This window comes from Lycium barbarum, chromosome 7 (assembly GCF_019175385.1).
Source record: "Lycium barbarum isolate Lr01 chromosome 7, ASM1917538v2, whole genome shotgun sequence".
Lineage (NCBI taxonomy): Eukaryota > Viridiplantae > Streptophyta > Magnoliopsida > Solanales > Solanaceae > Lycium > Lycium barbarum.
The window spans coordinates 13,511,719-13,532,728 of record NC_083343.1 but is presented as its reverse complement, the minus strand read 5'-3'; the positions used below and the strand labels follow the sequence as shown (position 1 = coordinate 13,532,728).

The window sequence follows — 21,010 nt, the reverse complement described above, 5'->3', positions numbered from 1 at the left end:
AAAACATTTTTTAAATCATCCAGGTTATTTGGATAAATATAATATCATGCTATATAATAAACTTGAAGCAAAAAACTTGGCCAGTGACCTTATGGAGATTCAAAAAGTAACTAATTAATATGAGCTCTCTGCAACTACCCCAAGAACTCAACATTTGGCAAAAACACCTTCTCAAAGTGCAGAATAGTCTTGTTCTCAATCTCTACACCTAATTCATTGATGGCAACCTCCTTCCATTCAGGTAATCTGGGTTCAAATTTGATCTGATTCTATTTTAAAACACCAAGAGGAACAACACTAACTGGAGCCTTGCCGGGTTGCTGATTTGAGAGGAAAGAGAAGAGGGGAAAAAATGAAAAATGAGAATGGGAAAGAGGTTTCTGATTTTAGAAGAAAATGTATTGTAGCCGTAGGGTTTCTTTTGTTACATTACATATGTTTTCATCTCTTTTTCATTTAGTTTCTTATTAGTCTTTATGTGTATTCTTTGTATGGGCTTCAAATATGGACCATTTCACAAAGGGTAAAGTACGTATATATACATATTAAGGAGAAATATTTACGAAACGTGATGATAATTTTCTATTTACAAAACATAACATTACAAACCCTATACAAAACATGCTTTTTTAAAACAAAAAAAATATATTTTAAAAAAATTATTTTTTATTTTTTTTTTTAAAAATATTTTTTAAAAAATTATTTGTTTTTTTAAAATATTTTTTTTCACTCAAAACTTTATGTATGAAAGTTGTATGAAATGTGTATATCTCGCTCAAGGCTTAAAAAGTTCGCTCAAAATTTAGTGTATGAAAACGGTATGAAAAATGTATGAAATGTGTATATCTACTTCAAGGCTTAAAAAATCCGCTGAAAATTGTGTAACACTATGAAATTTGTATCTTGCTCAAGGCTTAAAATTTCGCTCACATTTTCGTGTATAAATTTCATGTTAGATTTCTGTAAAATTAATACAACTACAACAACATTGTATACAACTTTGATACAACATTCAAGACTTAAAATAATCGCTCAAATTTTTGTGTATGAAATGTGTATATCTTGCTCAAGGCTTAAAAAGTTCGCTCAAATTTTGTGTATGAAAAATGTATGAAATGTATATATCTCGATCAAGACTTAAACATTACGCTAAAAAATTTATGTATGAGAATGGTATGAAATGTGTATCTCACTCAAGATTTAGAATTTCATTCACATTTTTCGTAGATAAAGTTTATATTAGGTTTCTAGAAAATTAATACAACTACAACAACATTGTAACAACTTCCATACAGTATTCCAGGCTTAAAGAAAACTATCCATACATTTTGTAATAAAGAGTATTAAGTAAGTACCCTATGTCATTTTCTCTTTCACAAAATTAAGTCCAAATATGAATGTGAAAATACAGAAATTATGCAAAAATTTAAGAAAATATTAATAAATTACATTCTTTTAAATATTTTTATGTATAAAATAATGAAAAAGTAGTATACATATAATCAAGTCGGTTTGGGTTCGGTTTGGCTTTTTTTAGTTAAAGCCAAACCAACCCCTATAATGGTCGAGTTTTTTTTTTTTCTAACACCAAACCACTAGTCGGGTTTTTTTCCCGATTTGGTTATGTTTGTCGATTTGGTGCGATTTATCGGTTTGGTCTGTACAGCCCTAATCACAGGTCTAAATTATTCTGAAGTGGATAAACATACAGTTTTAAAAATTTGAATGCATATCAAAGAATGACATCGAAATTGGATATCCCGCGAAACTTTTACCAAAAATTTAACTTAGTACACCAATGACCAGCCGGAGATATTGTATAGAAATCAACAGATTTGAGCCATATAAGTTGCTTTAATAGTTTACTCCTTAGCTATAATTATAGGATCATCTTAATAATTTCTAGTCAACCGGCTAAATAAGTTTTCATCCGCCTAGTTGTAATACATTGTGGCAGTTACCGATTTATCCTCAGTATATATAACAAATAAATAATAAATTTATAATTAATTTATTACTATTACTCTAATAAATCTTGATTATACACAAAGTATTCATTAGTTATACACTGTATATTGACAAAATTTTGTAAAAGATGAAAATTAGAGTTATTTTTATTATGAATTTTGTTAAGCTGCTGTATAGTGTAAAAATTTCAATAATTATGACAAATTTTTCCTCGCGTCACCCCTTCAACTTTGTAAAGATGGCATGAGGTAGCAACTTTTTGGTTTGCTTTTTTTTTTTTTCGTTCAATCAGTGTTTCGAAATTATTTAATATTTAGCTAGTTTTCAGTTATATATATTTTTTTGTCTTATCTTCTATTTGAAAGCGGCTGAGAGTCGCTTCTTTATCTTTTATGCGTATTCTTAGAGCTTGTACTACATAGTTCAAATTAAGGAAATTTTCATAAAGTTTTGAATCAAATTCTAACATCTTTTTATGGAGTTCGACTTCATACATGTTCAAAATTCATGAACTTTTCTTGGAGCTTGAACATCACATTTAAAACTCCAGAATTTTATATAGATAATACATGAAATAACCTCATATTCTCTCATGTGTCATCCATGAAATTACCCCCATTATATATTTCTTTGTACATTTCTGATTATTTTCTCAAGTACCAGTCATAAATTATCCCATTATGGTTTCTTTGTACATTTGGAACTCGGCAGATACCACCCATAAAATACGTTTTGAGTTTGAAATGGCGCAAATGAAACTCTGAAAAGTTTCTCTTGAGTTCAAAATGGTGCATATAGGCTCCAATTTTTTGAGTTAGAAATGGTGCAAGTGGAACTCCGAAAAGTTTTCAAAATGGTACAAGTGAAATTCCAGAACTCCATGACATTGTCCTGTAGTTCAAGAAGAAGACAACTCAAACTCCAAATACTTTTACTTGAGTTTGAATTAGTAAAGGGTCAAACTCCAAGATTTTTTCTTGGAGTTAATTTTAACCGCACATTTGAAATTTCAGGATCGCTCTCCAGCACACGATGTTGAAATTTCACTTTTAAGGCGTTGAACTTCACCACAATGTGCTGGAGTTTTTTCCTATTTTACCTAGAAATAGTTTTCTTTAATTTCATCTCCCCATTAAAAAGAAATTAAACTTTGAATAGTTTTGAACCGTTGGCTAAAAATTCTAGAAAACACCCGGCAAATAGCCACTTTTTGGACAGTCCATAAGCTATAGCCAATGTTACAAAAATATTCAAAGTTTAGTTTGTCTTTAATGCGGAGATAAACTTTAAACAAAAATATTTCTAGGTAAAATAGGAAAAAACTTAGGGAATTAGTGCGGAAAAATGAGAATCCATACGAAAGTTCTCATAATTTCTTACAAAACATTCTTTTTTCTCTTAACGCGGATGTCAAAGGAATTAGTGCAGAAAAATGAGAATCCATTTGAAAAAATCAAAAAATAATGAGAACATAGTTTGAAAATTTTAAACAAAGAACGAATTTTTACTTGGTGACAACTTGTTTAATTTTGTATTTGAGACGAGAGCTTATTGTGTCATTATGCTGAGAGCCCGCGACTTAAGTAGGCTAAAAAGTAACATTTGGAACCAAAATAGTGGCCAAAAAAAAAAAAAAAACAGTAACAAAACTAGGTTCTGCGCACGAAATTCGTGCGCAATAGGACCAAACTGCAAATTTTTAGTAAAGTCCTATTGCGCACGAATTTTGTGCGCAATAGGGGTTAGATAAAAATCCCAGCCCCTTTGTTCATTGGCCAATGTTTTTAAAATTCACGTTTTTTCCGTACTTTGACCGAAGATTAGTCATGTTTCAAAATGCCGGAATATCAATATTTTATATAGAACTTAATATTTTTTTTCTTACAATAATGTCGGCTCATTACATCAAGTATACATATACGTTTGGATTGTCGTTTTAGGGGTTGTAAAGTGCCCCGAAGTAAGTTTTGTTTGTTTGGAAACTTGTTATTTTTAGGTTTAAGTGTCATATTTTATAGGGTTTTGATTAATTTATGACGTCGCACGAGTTATTATTAATCGACAATAAAGACGAAGATAACTAATTATCATTAAGAAAAAAATACCCAAAAATATATATAATATTAACATAAAATGTACATTTTATTTACAAATACACAAATACACATCCCTAGGTCCCACATGTGGGAGCCTTTAGAGTACGGCTAGGCCTAAGGCCAACCCCACCACCCCAACCATCCTCACCATCATCTCTATCCCCCTTCTTCCTCCTAATCCGTGGGTGCTCTATGTGATGATCATCTTTCCTTCCGTTCCTTGCGACATGCTTCTTCCGGGGCTTCTGTGCGGTATATGCGACATGAAGCTCAGCAACAGTAGACGGGTCTATCTCATCAGGACTCGAGTATACAGGCGCAAAAGAACGAACCTGAAATAACATATAAACAATTTAATTTAGATTTATCTTAAACTAAACATGAAATAACATATAAACAATTAATTAATAAATTATTTTATTGAAAAAATCAAACCTGTGTGTCGACATCAAATAATTTATACTTATACGGGAGGCCGTCGACACACAGGTTTGATTTTTACAATAAAACAATTTATTAATTAATTGTTTACATGTTATTTCATGTTTAGTTTATGATAAATCTAAATTAAATTGTTTATATATTATTTCAGGTTCGTCCTTCTGCGCCTGTATACTCGAGTCCTGATGAGATAGAGCCGTCTACTGTTCCTGAGCTTCATGTCGCATATAGCGCACAGAAGCCTCGGAAGAAGCATGTCGCAAGGAAGAGAAGGAAAGATGAGTATCACATAGAGCACCCACGGATTAGGAGGAAGAAGGGGGATGGAGATGATGGCGAGGGTAGTGGGGTTGGCCTTAGGCCTAGCCGTACTCTAAAGGCTCCCACATGTGGGACCTAGGAATGTGTATTTGTAAATAAAATGTACATTTTATGTTAATATTATATATATTTTTGGGTATTATTTTCTTAATGATAACTAGTTATCTTCGTCTTTATTCTCGATTAATAATAACTCGTGCGACGTCATAAATTAATCAAAACCCTACAAAATATGACACTTAAACCTAAAAATAACAAGTTTTCAAACAAACAAAACTTACTTCGGGGCCCTTTACAACCCCTAAAACGACGATCCAAACGTATAGGTATACTTGATGTAATGAGCCGACATTATTGTAAGCAAAAAAAAAATATTAAGTTCTATCTAAAATATTGATATTCCGGCATTTTGAAACATGACTAATCTTCGGTCAAAGTACGGAAAAAACGTGAATTTTAAAAACATTGGCCAATGAACAAAGGGGCTGGGATTTTTATCTAACCCCTATTGCGCACAAAATTTGTGCGCAATAGGACTTTACTAAAAATTTGCAGTTTGGTCCTATTGCGCACGAATTTCGTGCGCAGAACCTAGTTTTGTTACTCTTTTTTTTTTTTTGCCCACTATTTTGGTTCCAAATGTTACTTTTTAGCCTACTTAAGTCGCGTGCTCTTATGCTGATAGATGCTTTTCACGACTGGGGATTTTGAGTATTCTTATTAATTGAATAATCCAGACAAATTATTGTGACCCGTCAGGATTTGGTAAAATTTGTATCAAAGCTACAACTCAATTTGTACTAAAGTTATGACGATTCACAAAATGTGATAATGCAAGTTTTTTCCATCTATTAAAAGTTGTGATGATCCATCAGGATTCATGAAAATTTCAACGGTATGCAACAATTTGTACTAAAGTTATGATGATTCAGGACTTGTGACAAGGTAAGTTTTCCCATCCATCAAAACTAGCTTTGTGACCTTCGGGATTTATGAACAATTTCTATCAAAATAATAACACAATTTGTATTAAAATTATGACGATCCGTCAGAATTTATGACAAAACGCAAACTTTTTCCATCAGTTAGAGTTTGTGACAATTCGTCAGAATTTATGGCCAACTTCTGACCCGAATTATCTTGTAAAACTTATTCAAATGGGATTAAAACTTAAACAGTACCACATAATCAACCTAGCTATTTGGATAAATCACCCTAATGGTGGTTAGTGAACGATGATACAAAATAGGGAAAAGGACATATATGGCCGGTCGGCCATAAATAATCCCACCATCTAACCCAATTTTTTCCAAACCTAAATTATACCCATTAAACTAATCCCATCCATTAACCAAAATTTAAATAAGACAATTTTCAAATAAAAACCCATACAAAAAAATGTTTGAGGCGATTTTTATATATAATATGTGTCATTTATGTATAAAATATGTATAAGTACTTATCTGTAATGTATAGAAACTGTATAAAATATGAATCACTAGTTATGTACCATTTTTGTATATAATATGTATCATTTGTGTATATAATGTGTATCAGCACAGTACAACTGCCCTATATAGAATAGAAAATATAATATGTATTTTTTGTATAGAAAGTGTATATATAATTTCAGCATGCGTATATAAACTGTATCAGTCTTGTATAGAAAGTGTACCATACGTATAAAAAATATATAATAGAAACCGTATCATTGTGGTATATAATACTCCGTATGTATGCATATGTAAAAAAAAATCATATCATTATTGCATAATATGTGTATAATAAATGTATAATTAACATATAATTTATGTAAAATAAATGTATGATTAATTCTAGCATATGTATATAAAATGTATAATTCTTGTATATAAAGTGTATATATAATCCAGCATATGTATATATGCTGTAGCAGCCTGGGCTGTTGGGCCAGCCAACCTTGGCATTATTTTGGGCCAACTGGTCATTTTTTGGGATTATTTTGGGCCGAGCAGACTCCTGGGGGTATTAGGCCCAAATATTGGCCAAATATAGCATTACTTTGGGCCATCGGACACATAGTGTCCTTTTCCCTACAAAATAAGATGGTAGCCCAAAACTGAACTCAAACGCCCATTATTGTTGAAATAGATGGGCCAACTCGCAGGAATGCCCTTATTTTGGGGTGATCTTTAATTTTTGTCCCTCAAATTGGTGGTTTTCAGTTTTTGCCCTTCGCCTAATATCATGAGGTTTGATGTTCGAACCCTAGCTCAATCCAAAAATAAAATAAAATCGCAAGACAGAGTTTTGTAGTAAAGCTAGGCCTATTCGGGCCAAAGTTAGGCCTCAGCCTCAGGTAGAGTTTTGAACTCTGCCTTAAGGGAGAGTTTTGCATTCAAAATAAAACTCTACTGCAGGCAGAGTTTTGCATTAAAAAAAAAAAAAAGCCTCTACCTACAGGGAGAGTTTTGCATTCAAAATTATACCTGAGGATGCAAAACTCCGCCTTGCGAATCTAAACCTCTGCCTTGCGAATTTTTTTTTTGTTTATTTCTCTATCCATCCAAGATTTTCTTATAGACAGGTTATCTCATTTTCTTCTGTCAATTCTCTCTGTAACGATCATATCCACAAGAGTCGAACATAGAAAATAGAAAAAGATAAACATTTTTTTCTCTTAACGGGGATGTCGCTTATCTTCTCTCCAGAAAAAGATAAAAGATAGCAAATCAATGCCCTTACATTAAAAGAAGGCCGCAATTTCTTATTGCTAAGCTAATTATCTCTCTTATTAGTTCAAGATATTATTATACAGACAAATCCTAATCGTAAGATCTCTTTATAAACATCGAAAGAAAAAGTTAAAATGGGCACATGGACTAGGTCCCATCCATAATCCATTATTAAAATTTAATCTACTCTGATTGGAGAATTCAACGTGATGAAATTTGATTGGCAAATCAAAAAGAGAACTGAAAATGGTCTACATATTGTCTTCAGGTTCCAATGTGACTGTAATTTGTTTGCAATTGGGAATTAAAAGTGCTCCTTTGAGGCTGATATTTGATATGTGCCTCCACAAAATAATTTTGTTCACACAAATTTGTTATCACGAACTTGGAAATAAGCATTCTCCTCTTAAAAGTGGTCCAGAAAGAATCAACTATAAGATTTTAAATCTAAATCTGATTGTTGATTTTAAATCTATATCCTAAGTTTATAATTTTTTATTGTTTACCCATTTTGGAATAATTTTAGACACGCGATATATAAAGTTTGAACTTCAGTCATATGTAGTTGAAGTTCAGGCACATACATACATATCCGTTAATATAGTTGAAGTTCAGATGATTCAGATTGAAATATCTAAATCTAAACACACGTTTTAATATTCAGATGTGTAATCAGATTCAAACGTCTTAATTTTAATAAAAATATTTTAATATTTAACATATCCTCTACAAATTAATTTTATTCACACAAATTTATCATCACAAATTTGGAAAGAAGCATTCTTCTCTTAAAAGTGGTCCATGAAGAATCAACAATAAGATTTTAAGTTCATGAACACTCACAACCTTCTTATGGTTACATCGTATTGCTTTCTTTTGTATTTTTGTGTGGTGCAAATTGAATTCGGCAACTACGGCATGAGGCCATAATGATTCGATTTGTAGACTTTTGACCACTGGGTTACTATTTGAAAATATGATTTTGGGATTTTAGTCTTTCTATGTTATTGGATTCTAAATTAATTATTTCTATATACAGGCCGAACCTATAACGTACAACACATCAACTCCGCCCATGTACTTATTGACTTCAAAATATTTAAAATGAGTTCTATATATCACGGGAGCAAATTTATATTGCGTTGCTCGGATTCTTCAAAAATATTACCGTACATGCGTTGGATCTTTCATAAATGCATTTTAATTAAAGATTCGATATGCATATGTCTACATTTTTAAAGAGTTCAAGCTATATATAGATGTTACGAAGTGATCTTTCTTCACGATGAGTTGTTACCTGTTATAGGAACAGTTCAAAACAAGGTCTAGCAAGCATTTCATTCAAATGTTGAACTCTCAAAACAAACTTCAGAATAATAACGAAAGAGGAAAAGTTATGTTCTTCTCTAATTGAAAAAGTGTAAGAAATAAGACTATTTGCTTTTCGACATTCTCTTAGAGCTTGTTTGGATGGGCTTAAAAAAAGCAGCTTATAAGCTGAAAACAACTTATAAATAAATAAATAAAAAGTTGAGGTCCAACTTATTTTTTTTTGACTTATAAGCTATTTTCAGCTTATAAGCTGTTTTAGATAAATTAAGTCAAATGGACCTAATTATTTTTTTAGGCTTATTTTAAACACAAAGTAACTTTAAGTTAGCCAGCTAAATACTAAAAAAAAACTAAAAATAGCTCAGCAACTTATAAGCCAATCCAGACAGGCTCTTAGTCCAAATTTTGCATACAGACATTTTACTATTGAACTGGTCTCTCATGTCATGCTAGCAAAGTTTCAATCATAGCCGCAAAAGAATAGTACAAAAAGTTTGACAGTTGTACCCAAATTTGCTCCTTCATCTTTAAAGTAACTCCAGATATATAGAATGAAGATTGTACCCATAGTCATCCGCCGTTAGCACTTATGAACAAGACAAGTCTTACAAATCGTGAACAATTTAAAGATGTATAGAATTGAAACTATTTATGTCCAACTTCGTCAAAACGGAGACAAAAAGTAAACAGCAATAATATTGAATGATCCTATTTTTGCGAGTAAAATTTTCACAAATAATTATCTTTTAGCTGTTTCTAACAAGCTATAATTACAAGTTCATTATTTATAATTCGTAGCTAGTTTTTTCTATATTTAGGTCATGGACACGTCGCATAAATATAGCCAAAATATAGATTAAATACACGGAACTGTGAGCAAATAATTCCTCTATTTAAGGAAAATTTTTTTTTTTCAAAACTAAACAGAAATCTGTTTTTAATATTCCATAAATCACGCAAATCTCATTCTCTTCCATATCTAATCACATATCTCATTCAACATCTAATCATTCACATAAAATTTGAATTCAAAAACTCTCTTCATATTTTTTCCCAAAATATAACTAAAAAAATCTCTTTTTAATGTTCCATAAATCATGCAAAGCTTGATTTGTTCATCAACTGAGTTACACGTTTCACCGTGTAATTGCAACTTTTTTTATTTTTCTGAAATTTTTAGTTGTTTTTCATATATATTTTGGCTATATTTTTAATTGTATTTTGATTATTATGTTCAATATTACTCATTCTGGTTTCTGTTGACTATATTTAAGATATATTTTTCATATATTTTGACTATATTTAGAAAAATTTCAGAATAAAAAAAAGTTGCAGTGAAAACGTTGCTACCTCAATTATGAACTCAATATGACTATATTTTTTAATTATATTTTGATTAATATGTTCAATATTACTTATTCTGATTTCTGTTGACTATATTTCAGATATATTTTTCATATATTTTGACTATATTTTTCAAAATTTCAGAAAAATAAAAAAGTTGCAGTGAAAACGTTGTTACCTCAATTATGAACTCAACTTGAATTCGATATTCAACAGATTAATTCAAATATATATTCGTCGTTTAAACCGCAAAATAACAGAGAATCTTACATATTTTAGGAAATAGAGTTCAATTTTAGGGGTAAAAGGTTGAAATTAATGAGCAGTTAATACAGAGTAAAAAAAGGAAGTGAAAGAAATCAGAAACTGATTTGAAAAGCACGAAATTAGGAGAGATGAGGAGTTAGAAACGTGTATATTTAGGAAAAAGGGGGAGAGAGAAAGTGTGTAGCTAAAATATAGGGCTGTGGGGAGTGGTAAGTTAATTGGTAGAAAAGTCGGTAGCTATAAGTTGTATAAATATAATATTATAGCTACTAAACTTAATTGTTAAAAAGTATAGTAAGCTACTAAACTTAATTGTTAAAAACTTAATTGTATAACTATGTTCCATAAATATGTAACATAGCAAGCTATGCCAAGTAAAATTACTTTTTTCAAATCACTCGGGAATGCTTAGAGAGCCGCGCTCTAAAGATTTTAAATTCTCTGAAGCCACACAATTATGTAGCCAAAGGGAATAGGCAAAGGCGGATCCAGGATTTTAAGACGGCATGAGTACTATTATCTTAACATAAACGCCAATAAATTTTTTAATCACAACTGAGGGATAATACCGTGTCGGACCGGTCACTAATATCGTAGCAGTGACGAAAATACAAATATATAAGTCAAATATGTGTAATAAATAAAATTTAATATAGTGACGCTAATGAAAGAGATAGCTCAAAGCCTAAGGTTATGCAACATGTAGTGACAGTGCAGGTTCGAATATGGGCGAACTCATTTAACGCTTATTATTTTTCTAAAAATGGGCTCAAAAACATAATTGAAAGTGACATTCAAGTTCGATCCGGGGTAACATATAAGGGAAGCAGCAGTTGCAATCAACGTGTCCCAAAAACACTTTCGTTTGTTAGAGTGCACAAATAAATATATACTAATTTCTTAAGATATATATGCATATATATACATAATTATTTTCGAAGGGTGAGAGTGCACGTGTACTCTAACCCTTTCACGTAGATCCGCCTATGAAAATAGGCGGCGCCTAAAATCATGCCAATGCGCTGCTAATGTTTACCATCTAGCCCTCAAGCACGTCCAAAAATAGTCAATCTCATAATTCCCAATTTCACATAGTGCCGCCAACTGCCAATTCTAGTATTGATGGCCATGTCTTGATTTGAATTGACTAACACTCTTGCAACTCACCGTTAATAAACCCATGGGCTCCACCACTACTTTTAAACAACAATCTTGTGGGCTCCATCGGGCCACCCGAAAGCTAAGCCCAGCCAGTAAAACTTTAGGAGTAGCATTCCCGTAAATAAACCGACGCTGAGGTCCTTTTCGTTTGCTTTTAATAATATGCTCTTCACTCTCAATATGCTGACAAGTATTACTCTTCTCTATCTTATTCTTCCATTTTGATATTGTAGGTTGTTTCCTTTGCTTCAATTATTATATTACTCTCTTAGTTCATTTTTACTTGTATTTTATACAAAAAATAGATGTTTATTTTTATTTTTTCGATTTAAAAAATTACAAGATAATTTACAATTTTAAATCTATTTTATCTTTATTATTAATTATTGAGTTGAAAACTTTAAGGAATCGTTAATGGCTGCACAACTTTTAAAGTCAGTTGAATTGATTTCAATTAGTAAATGACCTAGTAATGATTAGGGGTGATAGAGTAGAAGTGTTATTTTATTTATGACTCGTTAAGGGGTGTGAAAAGTCAATCCTTGAACAAGTAAAAAATGGAGGGAGGGAATATTTATTGTTGTTACTGTTCTCTTCTCCATTGTTTTAGCTTTGCTCTTTCGCTACTGTACTTTGCTTTACATACTTGATTTCTTATGTGCTTTACTTAAATTGAGGATCTATCGAAAATATTATTTGTACCTTCATAAGATAGGAGTAAAACTGTGTACACGTCACTCTCCCCAAACTCCTAGATTACACCGGGTACCTTATTGTTATCGTTATCCTTTTTGGCAATTGAGAAGTGTGACGTGACTAGAGAAATTAGGATCGTTAAAGTACATTCAAGTTGCATTTGTGGGTCCAGATTCGCATGGCCATTTTGGATATGGGTCCCACAAATAAAAACAACGGCCCTATGTAAACCAAGTACGGGAATGACGACAAATTAATTGGGTAACGTGCAACACTGTAAATTGTAGGATGACCGTTTAAACAATGACCATTTTTGTGATGCATTTAAAATTTATTTAACCTGATAGAGCAAGCTTCAGATATGTTTGTTCTTTGTTGTACCTCCTCCTATTTGTCGTAGGGTAAATAAAACGCTAAAAAAGGATCTCTTATATAAATTTCTCATTAATATTATAAAATTAAAAAAGAATATTTTTTTTAATGAAATCATGTTTCTCATCATATTTTCGTGAATCAGAATGAAGCTAGTCAAAATCGATTTTGAGTACTCATATCCCATTACAAGTTCATTGATTACTTTTGTTTTTTAATGATAATAGTACAATTTAAGTCATTTCAAGAATCAAGTGTAGCCGAGTAGAATTAAGCCATCACAACAACTCTGTCATTATATAACTTGTGCAAAGTACAAGTGGAGGTCGGTTAAATTTAAAGTGGCTAAATTTTTAATATTTGTAAATGCTGACTATATTTCAAATAATAACAGCACTAAGAGTGATTACCTATTTCATTTCTACCAATTAGTATGCGTTTTGGACAATATTTTCAAGTTAAAAGGATATACTTGGACACTTTAAAAAAAAAAAACTATTTGAAAATTAAAGTTGTATTTGTATATAAACTGCATTTTGAAAAGTAGTTCATGCGAAACTTAAAACTTTGGCACTATAAGTACTTGGAAACTCAAAATAGTTTTTAATGTTTAATTATCTTAACTAAAAAAATTGTTATCTATAGCAATTTTTTTTATAACTTTAACATCTTGAACACAAAAATTGCAAGGGTAGGTGGGTTAATTAAAATATAAATTGTCACACACACAACACAATATAAATATTGCCTCCTCTATAAAAGGTCAAACAAACGCTGCTACCTCTGCTCCAACTTGGTTGAACTGAGACTCATAAAATTATTCTCAAGTATTCTCTGATCAACAAGAGAATAATTAAATTAATGATGCTTCTTCGTAGCTCTTCAAGTCCATTATTGAAGCAATATTATTCATGGCTACCACAATTATCCCCAGGACCAAAATACTTGTCAAGATCATCTACATCACTCTCAAGCTCATCACTAGATTCAGTACAAAAGATGTCCAGAGCTTTGTCTGAGACTGATCTTAAACTGTTCAATAGACCATCATCTTCAAACAGTACTTGTTGCATGGCCATGCACAACATACTTCCTATCACAGTTGATGAAGAAACATATGAAGAGGAGAAAGAAGATAAGGTAGTGTTCATGAACAGTTAGATAATCTCATTTCTATTTGAGAGAGCATATTTTTATTTACTTAATTGTGTTTTTGGTACACCCTTTCATTTTTTTGACCTTAATTATTCTTTTTATAATTTTGTCTTCAACACGCCCTCTCACGTACAGGCAAGAATTCTTTTCCATATGCTTAATTATGTCTTTGACATAGTACCCCTTCATGTGCTATCCTTATTCATCTTTGCATGAGGTTTGATTATGTTTTCAACACGCCGCTCCCATGTGGCCTAAGTCTCATGCCAAATTTAAGTTGTATATAGTGTTAACTTAGTGTAATTGTTTTTTCTATTATTAGGTCACCTCAGAGGATGTATAAGTAAGCTTCCTAAAACCATTGCTGCCTATTTTGATGCTATATATTAAATTTAATGTAACATCTGATTATCCAAAAACTTAAACCGTTAGAAATAAATGTCTTCAGCAGGTAAGGCTGAATAATGGATTGATGTTGTTTCCGAATTATCGGTTGGAAACGGGTGAGGGGCGTGAAGTTGAGGAAGAGAAACACACGAGGGTGGTGGAGCTGGTGGTTGACGGCGGTGGAAGTGGTGGAGACGGTAGAGGAAAGAAATGTGGTGGTGGAGGTGGTGATGATTCTAATGGTGGAAATGGTGATGGTGGTTTTGAGTGGGATTCAAATCATGGGAGTGATAGTACTGATTTGTATTACAAAAAGATGATTCAAGCTAATCCTGGGAATTCACTGCTTCTTGGAAATTATGCAAGATTCTTGAAAGAGGTACTAATATAAACTTACATTTTTTTTATTTTCTACCAACGTAGATGCAGAAACTTGTGTTTTAACAAGTTAAACTAATGCTAGTATTATTTTTAGTTTGCAATGTTTGAGTGAATTACACAAAGTTTAAGAATATAGAAAAAAGTTATGGTACATATCAAAAGTATTCTTAGAACTTGTAATCTTATAAATCTATGTTATTACAATATTCTACGGTTATAAGAGAATTCCATTAAATAGTTGTCAAATACATAAAAAGTTTACTCTATTTGCCTCAAATTATGTGATAGTGTTTTGAATCTTGCGATCAATATTAAGTCTTTATCATTTGTATGATTATAAATTATCTTATTAAGGGTTGAATGAGTATTCTAAAATTAAATTGTTATTAATATAGAAAAAGTCATTTTCTTGAGAATGATCAGGAAAAAAAAAAGAATATCACATAATTTGGAACAGAGAGAATACTATTTTATGTAGAATGGACTAAAACAAGAATAAAGTCGTATAAAATGAAATAAAGGGCACTAAATCTTTTTGTCGCTTCTTTTTTTTTTTGGCTGAAGTACGTTCTGAGTAACTTGACCATAGAAGATTAGAAGTTCCTTTCATTTGTGCATATCGGTTTTGTACTATAAAAAGATTTATCCGTAGGTTTTAACTTGGTAAATGGTTTATAATAATTTAAAAGATTTTAGAAGTAAAGTATTATATAAATTGCAAAAATGAAAGCATGCGGAGATGTCCACGTACTCTGTTTCTAAGAGTTGTTGATTTTGTAAATTGAAAACCAAACAGGTCATGGGAAACTTAGTGAAAGCAGAAGAATATTGTGGGAGAGCAGTTTTGGCAAATCCAAGTGATGGAAATGTACTTTCATTATATGCTGATTTAATTTGGAGATCCCATAAAGACGCCCCTCGTGCTCAAAACTACTTTGAGAAAGCTGTTAAAGCTGCTCCTGACGATTGGTAAGAATAATCCTTAATTTATGACATGAAGGGATTAACTAATTTTTACCTATATATTCGTAGTACTTTCAGTGTAAATAACTGTCGTCTGATTTATGAACAAGTTATACTATAGAATTAAAATATGGGAATTGTAATGTGAGAACTAAATAATGACGAGATTATTTAGTGAATATACTTTTATTTGTAGATGTTTGGTTCATTGAACTAAAAATGAAATATATAGTGAGTCTAATATAAAATATGTATTTGGTTTTACACTAGATAAGTTTGAATAAACTTTCTCAATTTTGACCTTGACTTTGTTAAAGGAATGAGTTTTGGAGATGGGCATCTTTGTCATTTTGTTATTTTATTCTGGGATTAGTGAACTGGAAGTGCTATCCACATTGAGTATGGTATAAGAATAATACCACAAGTATAACCAATATCGGAATTGCTTATACCAGCATAAAATAGATAAAATAATCTCATATTTTATTTCGAAATTGTTAGCCCATATCCTTGGAACCAAACGACTCATTTTGTATATTCTAAAACCTAGCTGCCATATTTTTTTTTCCAAATAATTAATCCAACTTTTTATGGATAATTATTGCTTGTAGTTATTTTTTAAGTGAGATAATAGTATAACAATTCACTTATCCTATCAATATATAGAAGTTAAATTCAATTACGTAACCTATCACTGTATAAAAATTTGGAACTAGCTACAGAATTTATCTCTAATCTGTTTCTAATAGCTCGTAACTAACATAAATTTTTGATGATTTATCGTTAATCCTTCGCTAAATAAGATTAGAGACTTTTTTTTTAATATTAGGGACTAATTTTTCTATTTAGCTACAAATTTTGTATGCCGCTAATTTCTGATTTTTAGATAGTGTATTAGTTTAGGTTAAGTGAAGTATATATGAAACCAACTTAAAAGTATTTTTTTTTATGAATGCAGTTATGTGTTGGCCTCCTATGCACATTTTCTTTGGGAAACAGAGGATGAAGAGGAAGAAAAAGAACAAGAACAGAGACAAGATCAAATGAGCCATAATATTAACTTATCAGAACCTAGTTTCTTCATATAACTCACCCCATCTAAGTTTAATGTCTCTATATATGTTATAGCAAAGTATAATTAACCTTCTAACAATTTTTTGTTTTCTGCACAGCTTTCACCCTTTTGGGGTTTCTTTTTGTAACCTTTCATTTCCCTTGGCTACTAAAGCATTTTGAAGAAGTATAGTTGTCGCTCTTTCTTGGCTTGATTGTAATTAAGCATGAAATGAAATTATGTTCATAGAAAAAGTTGACTTCTAAATCATCATATCATCGTACTATTCTAAAAGTGGAAAGACCCTAAGTCGAAAAGTTAAATTACCAAAATGTCCATTAAAAATTAAACGACATTTTTACCCTTCTAATAAACGCCCGCTTCAAATAATGTTTGGTACAAATATGTAAATATACCCTTTAAAAAATAAACAAAATAAAAAGAAGAAGTTAATCTATATATCACGTTCATAGTACGTATTAATATTAGGCATTTGCTATTAATGATCATAATTTCTAGATTAACTTCTTTTGGGAGTTGAATTGTTGTTCTTACGTTAATATACAATGTACATGTTAATTGTGTTCATGTATAGACCCTCTTGGCATTAATAGTACCAGTGAATTAGAAAAAAAAAAACTTTTATCTTAATTATTGTAGAAAACGTTTCTCCCTTCTTTACTTTTCTCTTGAATTCTTACTTCATAATAGACCTAACAATAGAGGCTTTGATCTGTCAGTAAAAATTAAATTTACATTAAATTACTAATAATATTTTATTAAAATGAAATGAGATAAATAGACCAAAAACTGGCCGGATGCATTCAACTTACTACAGAGTTTTCAATGTATTAAACTTGTTTTCATACTCTAATAGTAATACTCAACCTTTAAAGTTCCTAATTAGTATTTTGGAGATCTTTTCAACTTTGAATAATAAATATAATTAATGTTGTAGAGAAATGCACACTACCGGCTAAAAAGAAAGGCAAAAGCCTCCTCATAATTAACCACTTTAATTGCAAGATATAACGTTTTAACACTATTTATAAAAGCAAAATCTAATTATTTTTTACCAGCAACTCACAAGAAGGTTTCTTGCCAACATATTCGAAGAAAGAGCATGCCAAGTTCACCATTGTCCAAATAAATATTTGAGAGAGAAGCTCAAATGCTTGGAAATCTCTTGGACCAGACATTAGCTATGGCTGGATCTCTGGGCAGAACTCCAAAAAAGTATTTCGACTGGCAAATAGGAACTTCTATCAACGCATTGTATCCATATCAAGGGGATTAGCATCTTTTTATTTATATCAGGTCTTCTACCTCTTGAGCATTTGATTACGTATTTATCTCTATTTTATTGACCATAAATTCAAGTCATTTGTAACGGAACAGAAGAATGAAGTCGGTTCATTGCCTCTTGATAATTAATGGGTGTTGTTTATTTTAAGTGTAAAAGTCTTGCTCAACTTGAAAGTAGTGAATTTTTGCTTTCGCTGTTTAAATTTGTAGAATTAAATTTTAGTACCTTGATACTTAATCTATATAATAATATAAAGCAAGACACTAGCCCCACCACGTGACAACTCTCATTGACAAGGAAAATGATTTATCTATTTTGTCATTTTTTTTGGGCTTTAACCTCTATTTTAACTACAAAAGAACTCACTTATTATATCTGAAAAAAACAGTTCCTGTTCAGTTACAACTTCATCAAAATAATGAATCGAAACGTCTCCCCAAATTCTCACCAACCCGTTTCAAATCAAAATCTTTCCCGCTTCAGTTCAAGTGTCGCTAAATTCAGAATAAGTCAACAAACAACAATCAACAAAGGAAACACATTCAACTCAACACCCCTATGAAACAGAACTTCAAATCCAGTTGCATTCAATGTAGAGAAGAAATCACCATGAGAGAAAGGCGTGCAGAATATCTGAAGGTACATACAAGTCTCCATGTTTGGTTGATCTGAGCCCTGATGTATCTCTGTATTAAATTCCTCTTCTATATTTTCCCAGTAGGCCTTATATTGGTTTATCGATCCCTCTGCAACAATCGTCGAAGCAACAACTAATTTGTCCATGGGATTCCACTGCAACTTTTTCCTCATGTTCATTCTTCTTTCTTTCTACTTGGCGTTCACATTGTTTGTCCTAATAGTGGAATTTGTGAGTTCTGTTAAGAAATAATGGCAAAGAGGGGGGAAAAACTGAAAATATGCAATTTAAACTTAATAAATGTATCTATCGATCCCTCTGCAACAATCGTCGAAGCAACAACTAATTTGTCCATGGGATTCCACTGTAAATTTTTCCTCATGTTCATTCTTCTTTCTTTCTACTTGGCTTTCACATTGTTTGTCCTAATAGTGGAATTTGTGACTTCTGTTAAGAAATAATGGCAAAAAAGGGGGGAAAAACTGAAAATAACATCTGCAATTTAAACTTAACAAATGTATCTCTGTATCTTATATTATTAATTTCCTTAATTTAGGTTGGTGTGTACACATAATGTTTGGATCTTTTGGTTATTTTGTCGTCCATTTTGTGTGATTTGATGAATCTTGAATATGTTTTACTTAATGAATTTTTCATCTAATGTTTTATGCATAGATAATGACACTAATTTTTCTTTTCCATTTATATACTATGTGTTTGCTCGATAAGTTAGCACCGTAACTTTAAAGTATTATTCAGATTTCGTTAAAAGCGCCTGTGGGGGAAAGTTGAACATTCGAACTTCTATTCGCTGGCTTCTTGAATAATGTCAGAGAAGAAGTTTATCATCCTCGAGATATATCCAGTACAAATTCTTCATTTTTGGGTTGGTGTTTTATTCCATATGTGTTCCTGTATTTAATCTTTTTTTTTTGACATCGTGCTCTGGTGGATACTGGATCAAAGCATGCGAATTCTGGTGAAAGTTTTTTTCCCGTCAGTTTGTTAATTAATTTTCATTTGTCTTTTACAATATATGCCTTAAGAGTGAAATTAGGCTTCGGCAGAGTAATTTGAGTACAAAAAGATCAAACTAGTAATTATCTGCTCCTGCGCTCCACATACTTTGATGTTGCTTGATTTATCAAGAGTCCATCATCAACAATTTCGAAAGTATCAGTTCTTTGTGCGTTGCACCTCAATGGTTGGCTAAATAGTGCACTGTTATTTTCTTGGAAGCGACTGTTTTCTATTTAGATTTTCTTTGACTTGTGAAACAAAAAACAAAAGCAAAACTTTGATATATGGTTATCCGTGTATAATTTGGTTTATTTACTCTGTGCGATCATTGAAAATAAAGAAATAACACAGTTAAGACTTATTTTTCTCTTTCTCTTTCCTCTTTCATTGAAAATAAATCAAATAGTAAGCAATTGTAGACAAGTTTTGGTGAAGAAAGGTAAAAGAAAGAGATGAAGTGGGGAGGAGAGACGGGGTTTAGGATTCTTATTTATCTTTTTTCTCAATTTTTCCCCCTCCTATTCTTCCATTTATTTGAAGTTATTATCATAATAGCCCCAAGTCGTAAGAAAACCCGTCACCTGTTTAAAGAAAGCGCAAAAACCAACAGCTCCTCTGAACAAGTGCTTCGGGAAGGCGAAAAGTCTCTAAAGATTTGATGAAACTGTTGTTTTCGATAGTATTACAATATTTCTTACACACATTATCTACTGGCTATCCTATTATTTACTTCTATTTTGCTATTCTTCCTCCCTCCCTTAGATTGACTTTTTCGTTCTTTCTACCTTTACCTCTTATTGGATTGTTAGGCTCTTGACTATTTCGACAGTAAGAAGGACGGAAGACGGTCAGTAGTTCTTAGTTTCCCTATATATTTAAATCTTTTCCTATGTGAATACTTAAGCTAAATTCTATTGGACGATAATGTTGATGTACAATAACTAGAATAGCTTCGGGATACATGGATTAGTTTAAAGCTGTAATTTTCCTGTAAATTTATATTTTGAATACCTTTTCACTTAAGTATGAGAATAGTTCTTATCTAGATATGTAACTTCGATAAAAGTTTCTAACATGTTCAGCAGAAGCGCTGAAGTGATTACTCTTGAGTTTTGAAATACAATTTGATCTCGGTAAGCTTGTACAATATCCAAAGAATTTCTTTCTTATTTTGTGTGTTCCTTTTTTTATTTCTATTTCATAGAAACACTGTGCTTGTGAAAGGGATAGTAAGTGATACAACTTGAAATGTTAAGTGAAATAGCATACAACTTGATTTCCTTTCGTATTTCAATTTCACTTGAAATAGTAAGTGAAATGTTTGGTGCTGGTCTGGAATTAAAACACTGTGCCTATGACGTGGATAAAGGTTTCATGATCAATAATCTTCGAATC

General features: G+C 31.4%; 1 protein-coding gene across 2 annotated transcripts; it reads left to right on the top strand.

Moving 5' to 3' along the window:
* Window positions 1–13,472: 13,472 nt before the first annotated feature.
* Window positions 13,473–16,838, top strand: LOC132603172 (uncharacterized). Of its 2 annotated transcripts, none has more exons than XM_060316100.1 (4): window positions 13,473–13,852; window positions 14,319–14,633; window positions 15,432–15,604; window positions 16,557–16,838. In XM_060316100.1, the coding sequence occupies exons 1-4, from the start codon at window positions 13,574–13,576 to the stop codon at window positions 16,684–16,686; spliced, it is 897 nt and encodes a 298-aa protein (XP_060172083.1). In that variant the 5' UTR covers window positions 13,473–13,573; the 3' UTR covers window positions 16,687–16,838. The 2 variants fall into 2 exon arrangements, with proteins under 2 accessions (XP_060172083.1, XP_060172082.1); XM_060316099.1 differs by having other exon boundaries at window positions 13,474–13,852; window positions 14,316–14,633.
* The last annotated feature ends 4,172 nt before the right edge of the window (window positions 16,839–21,010 follow it).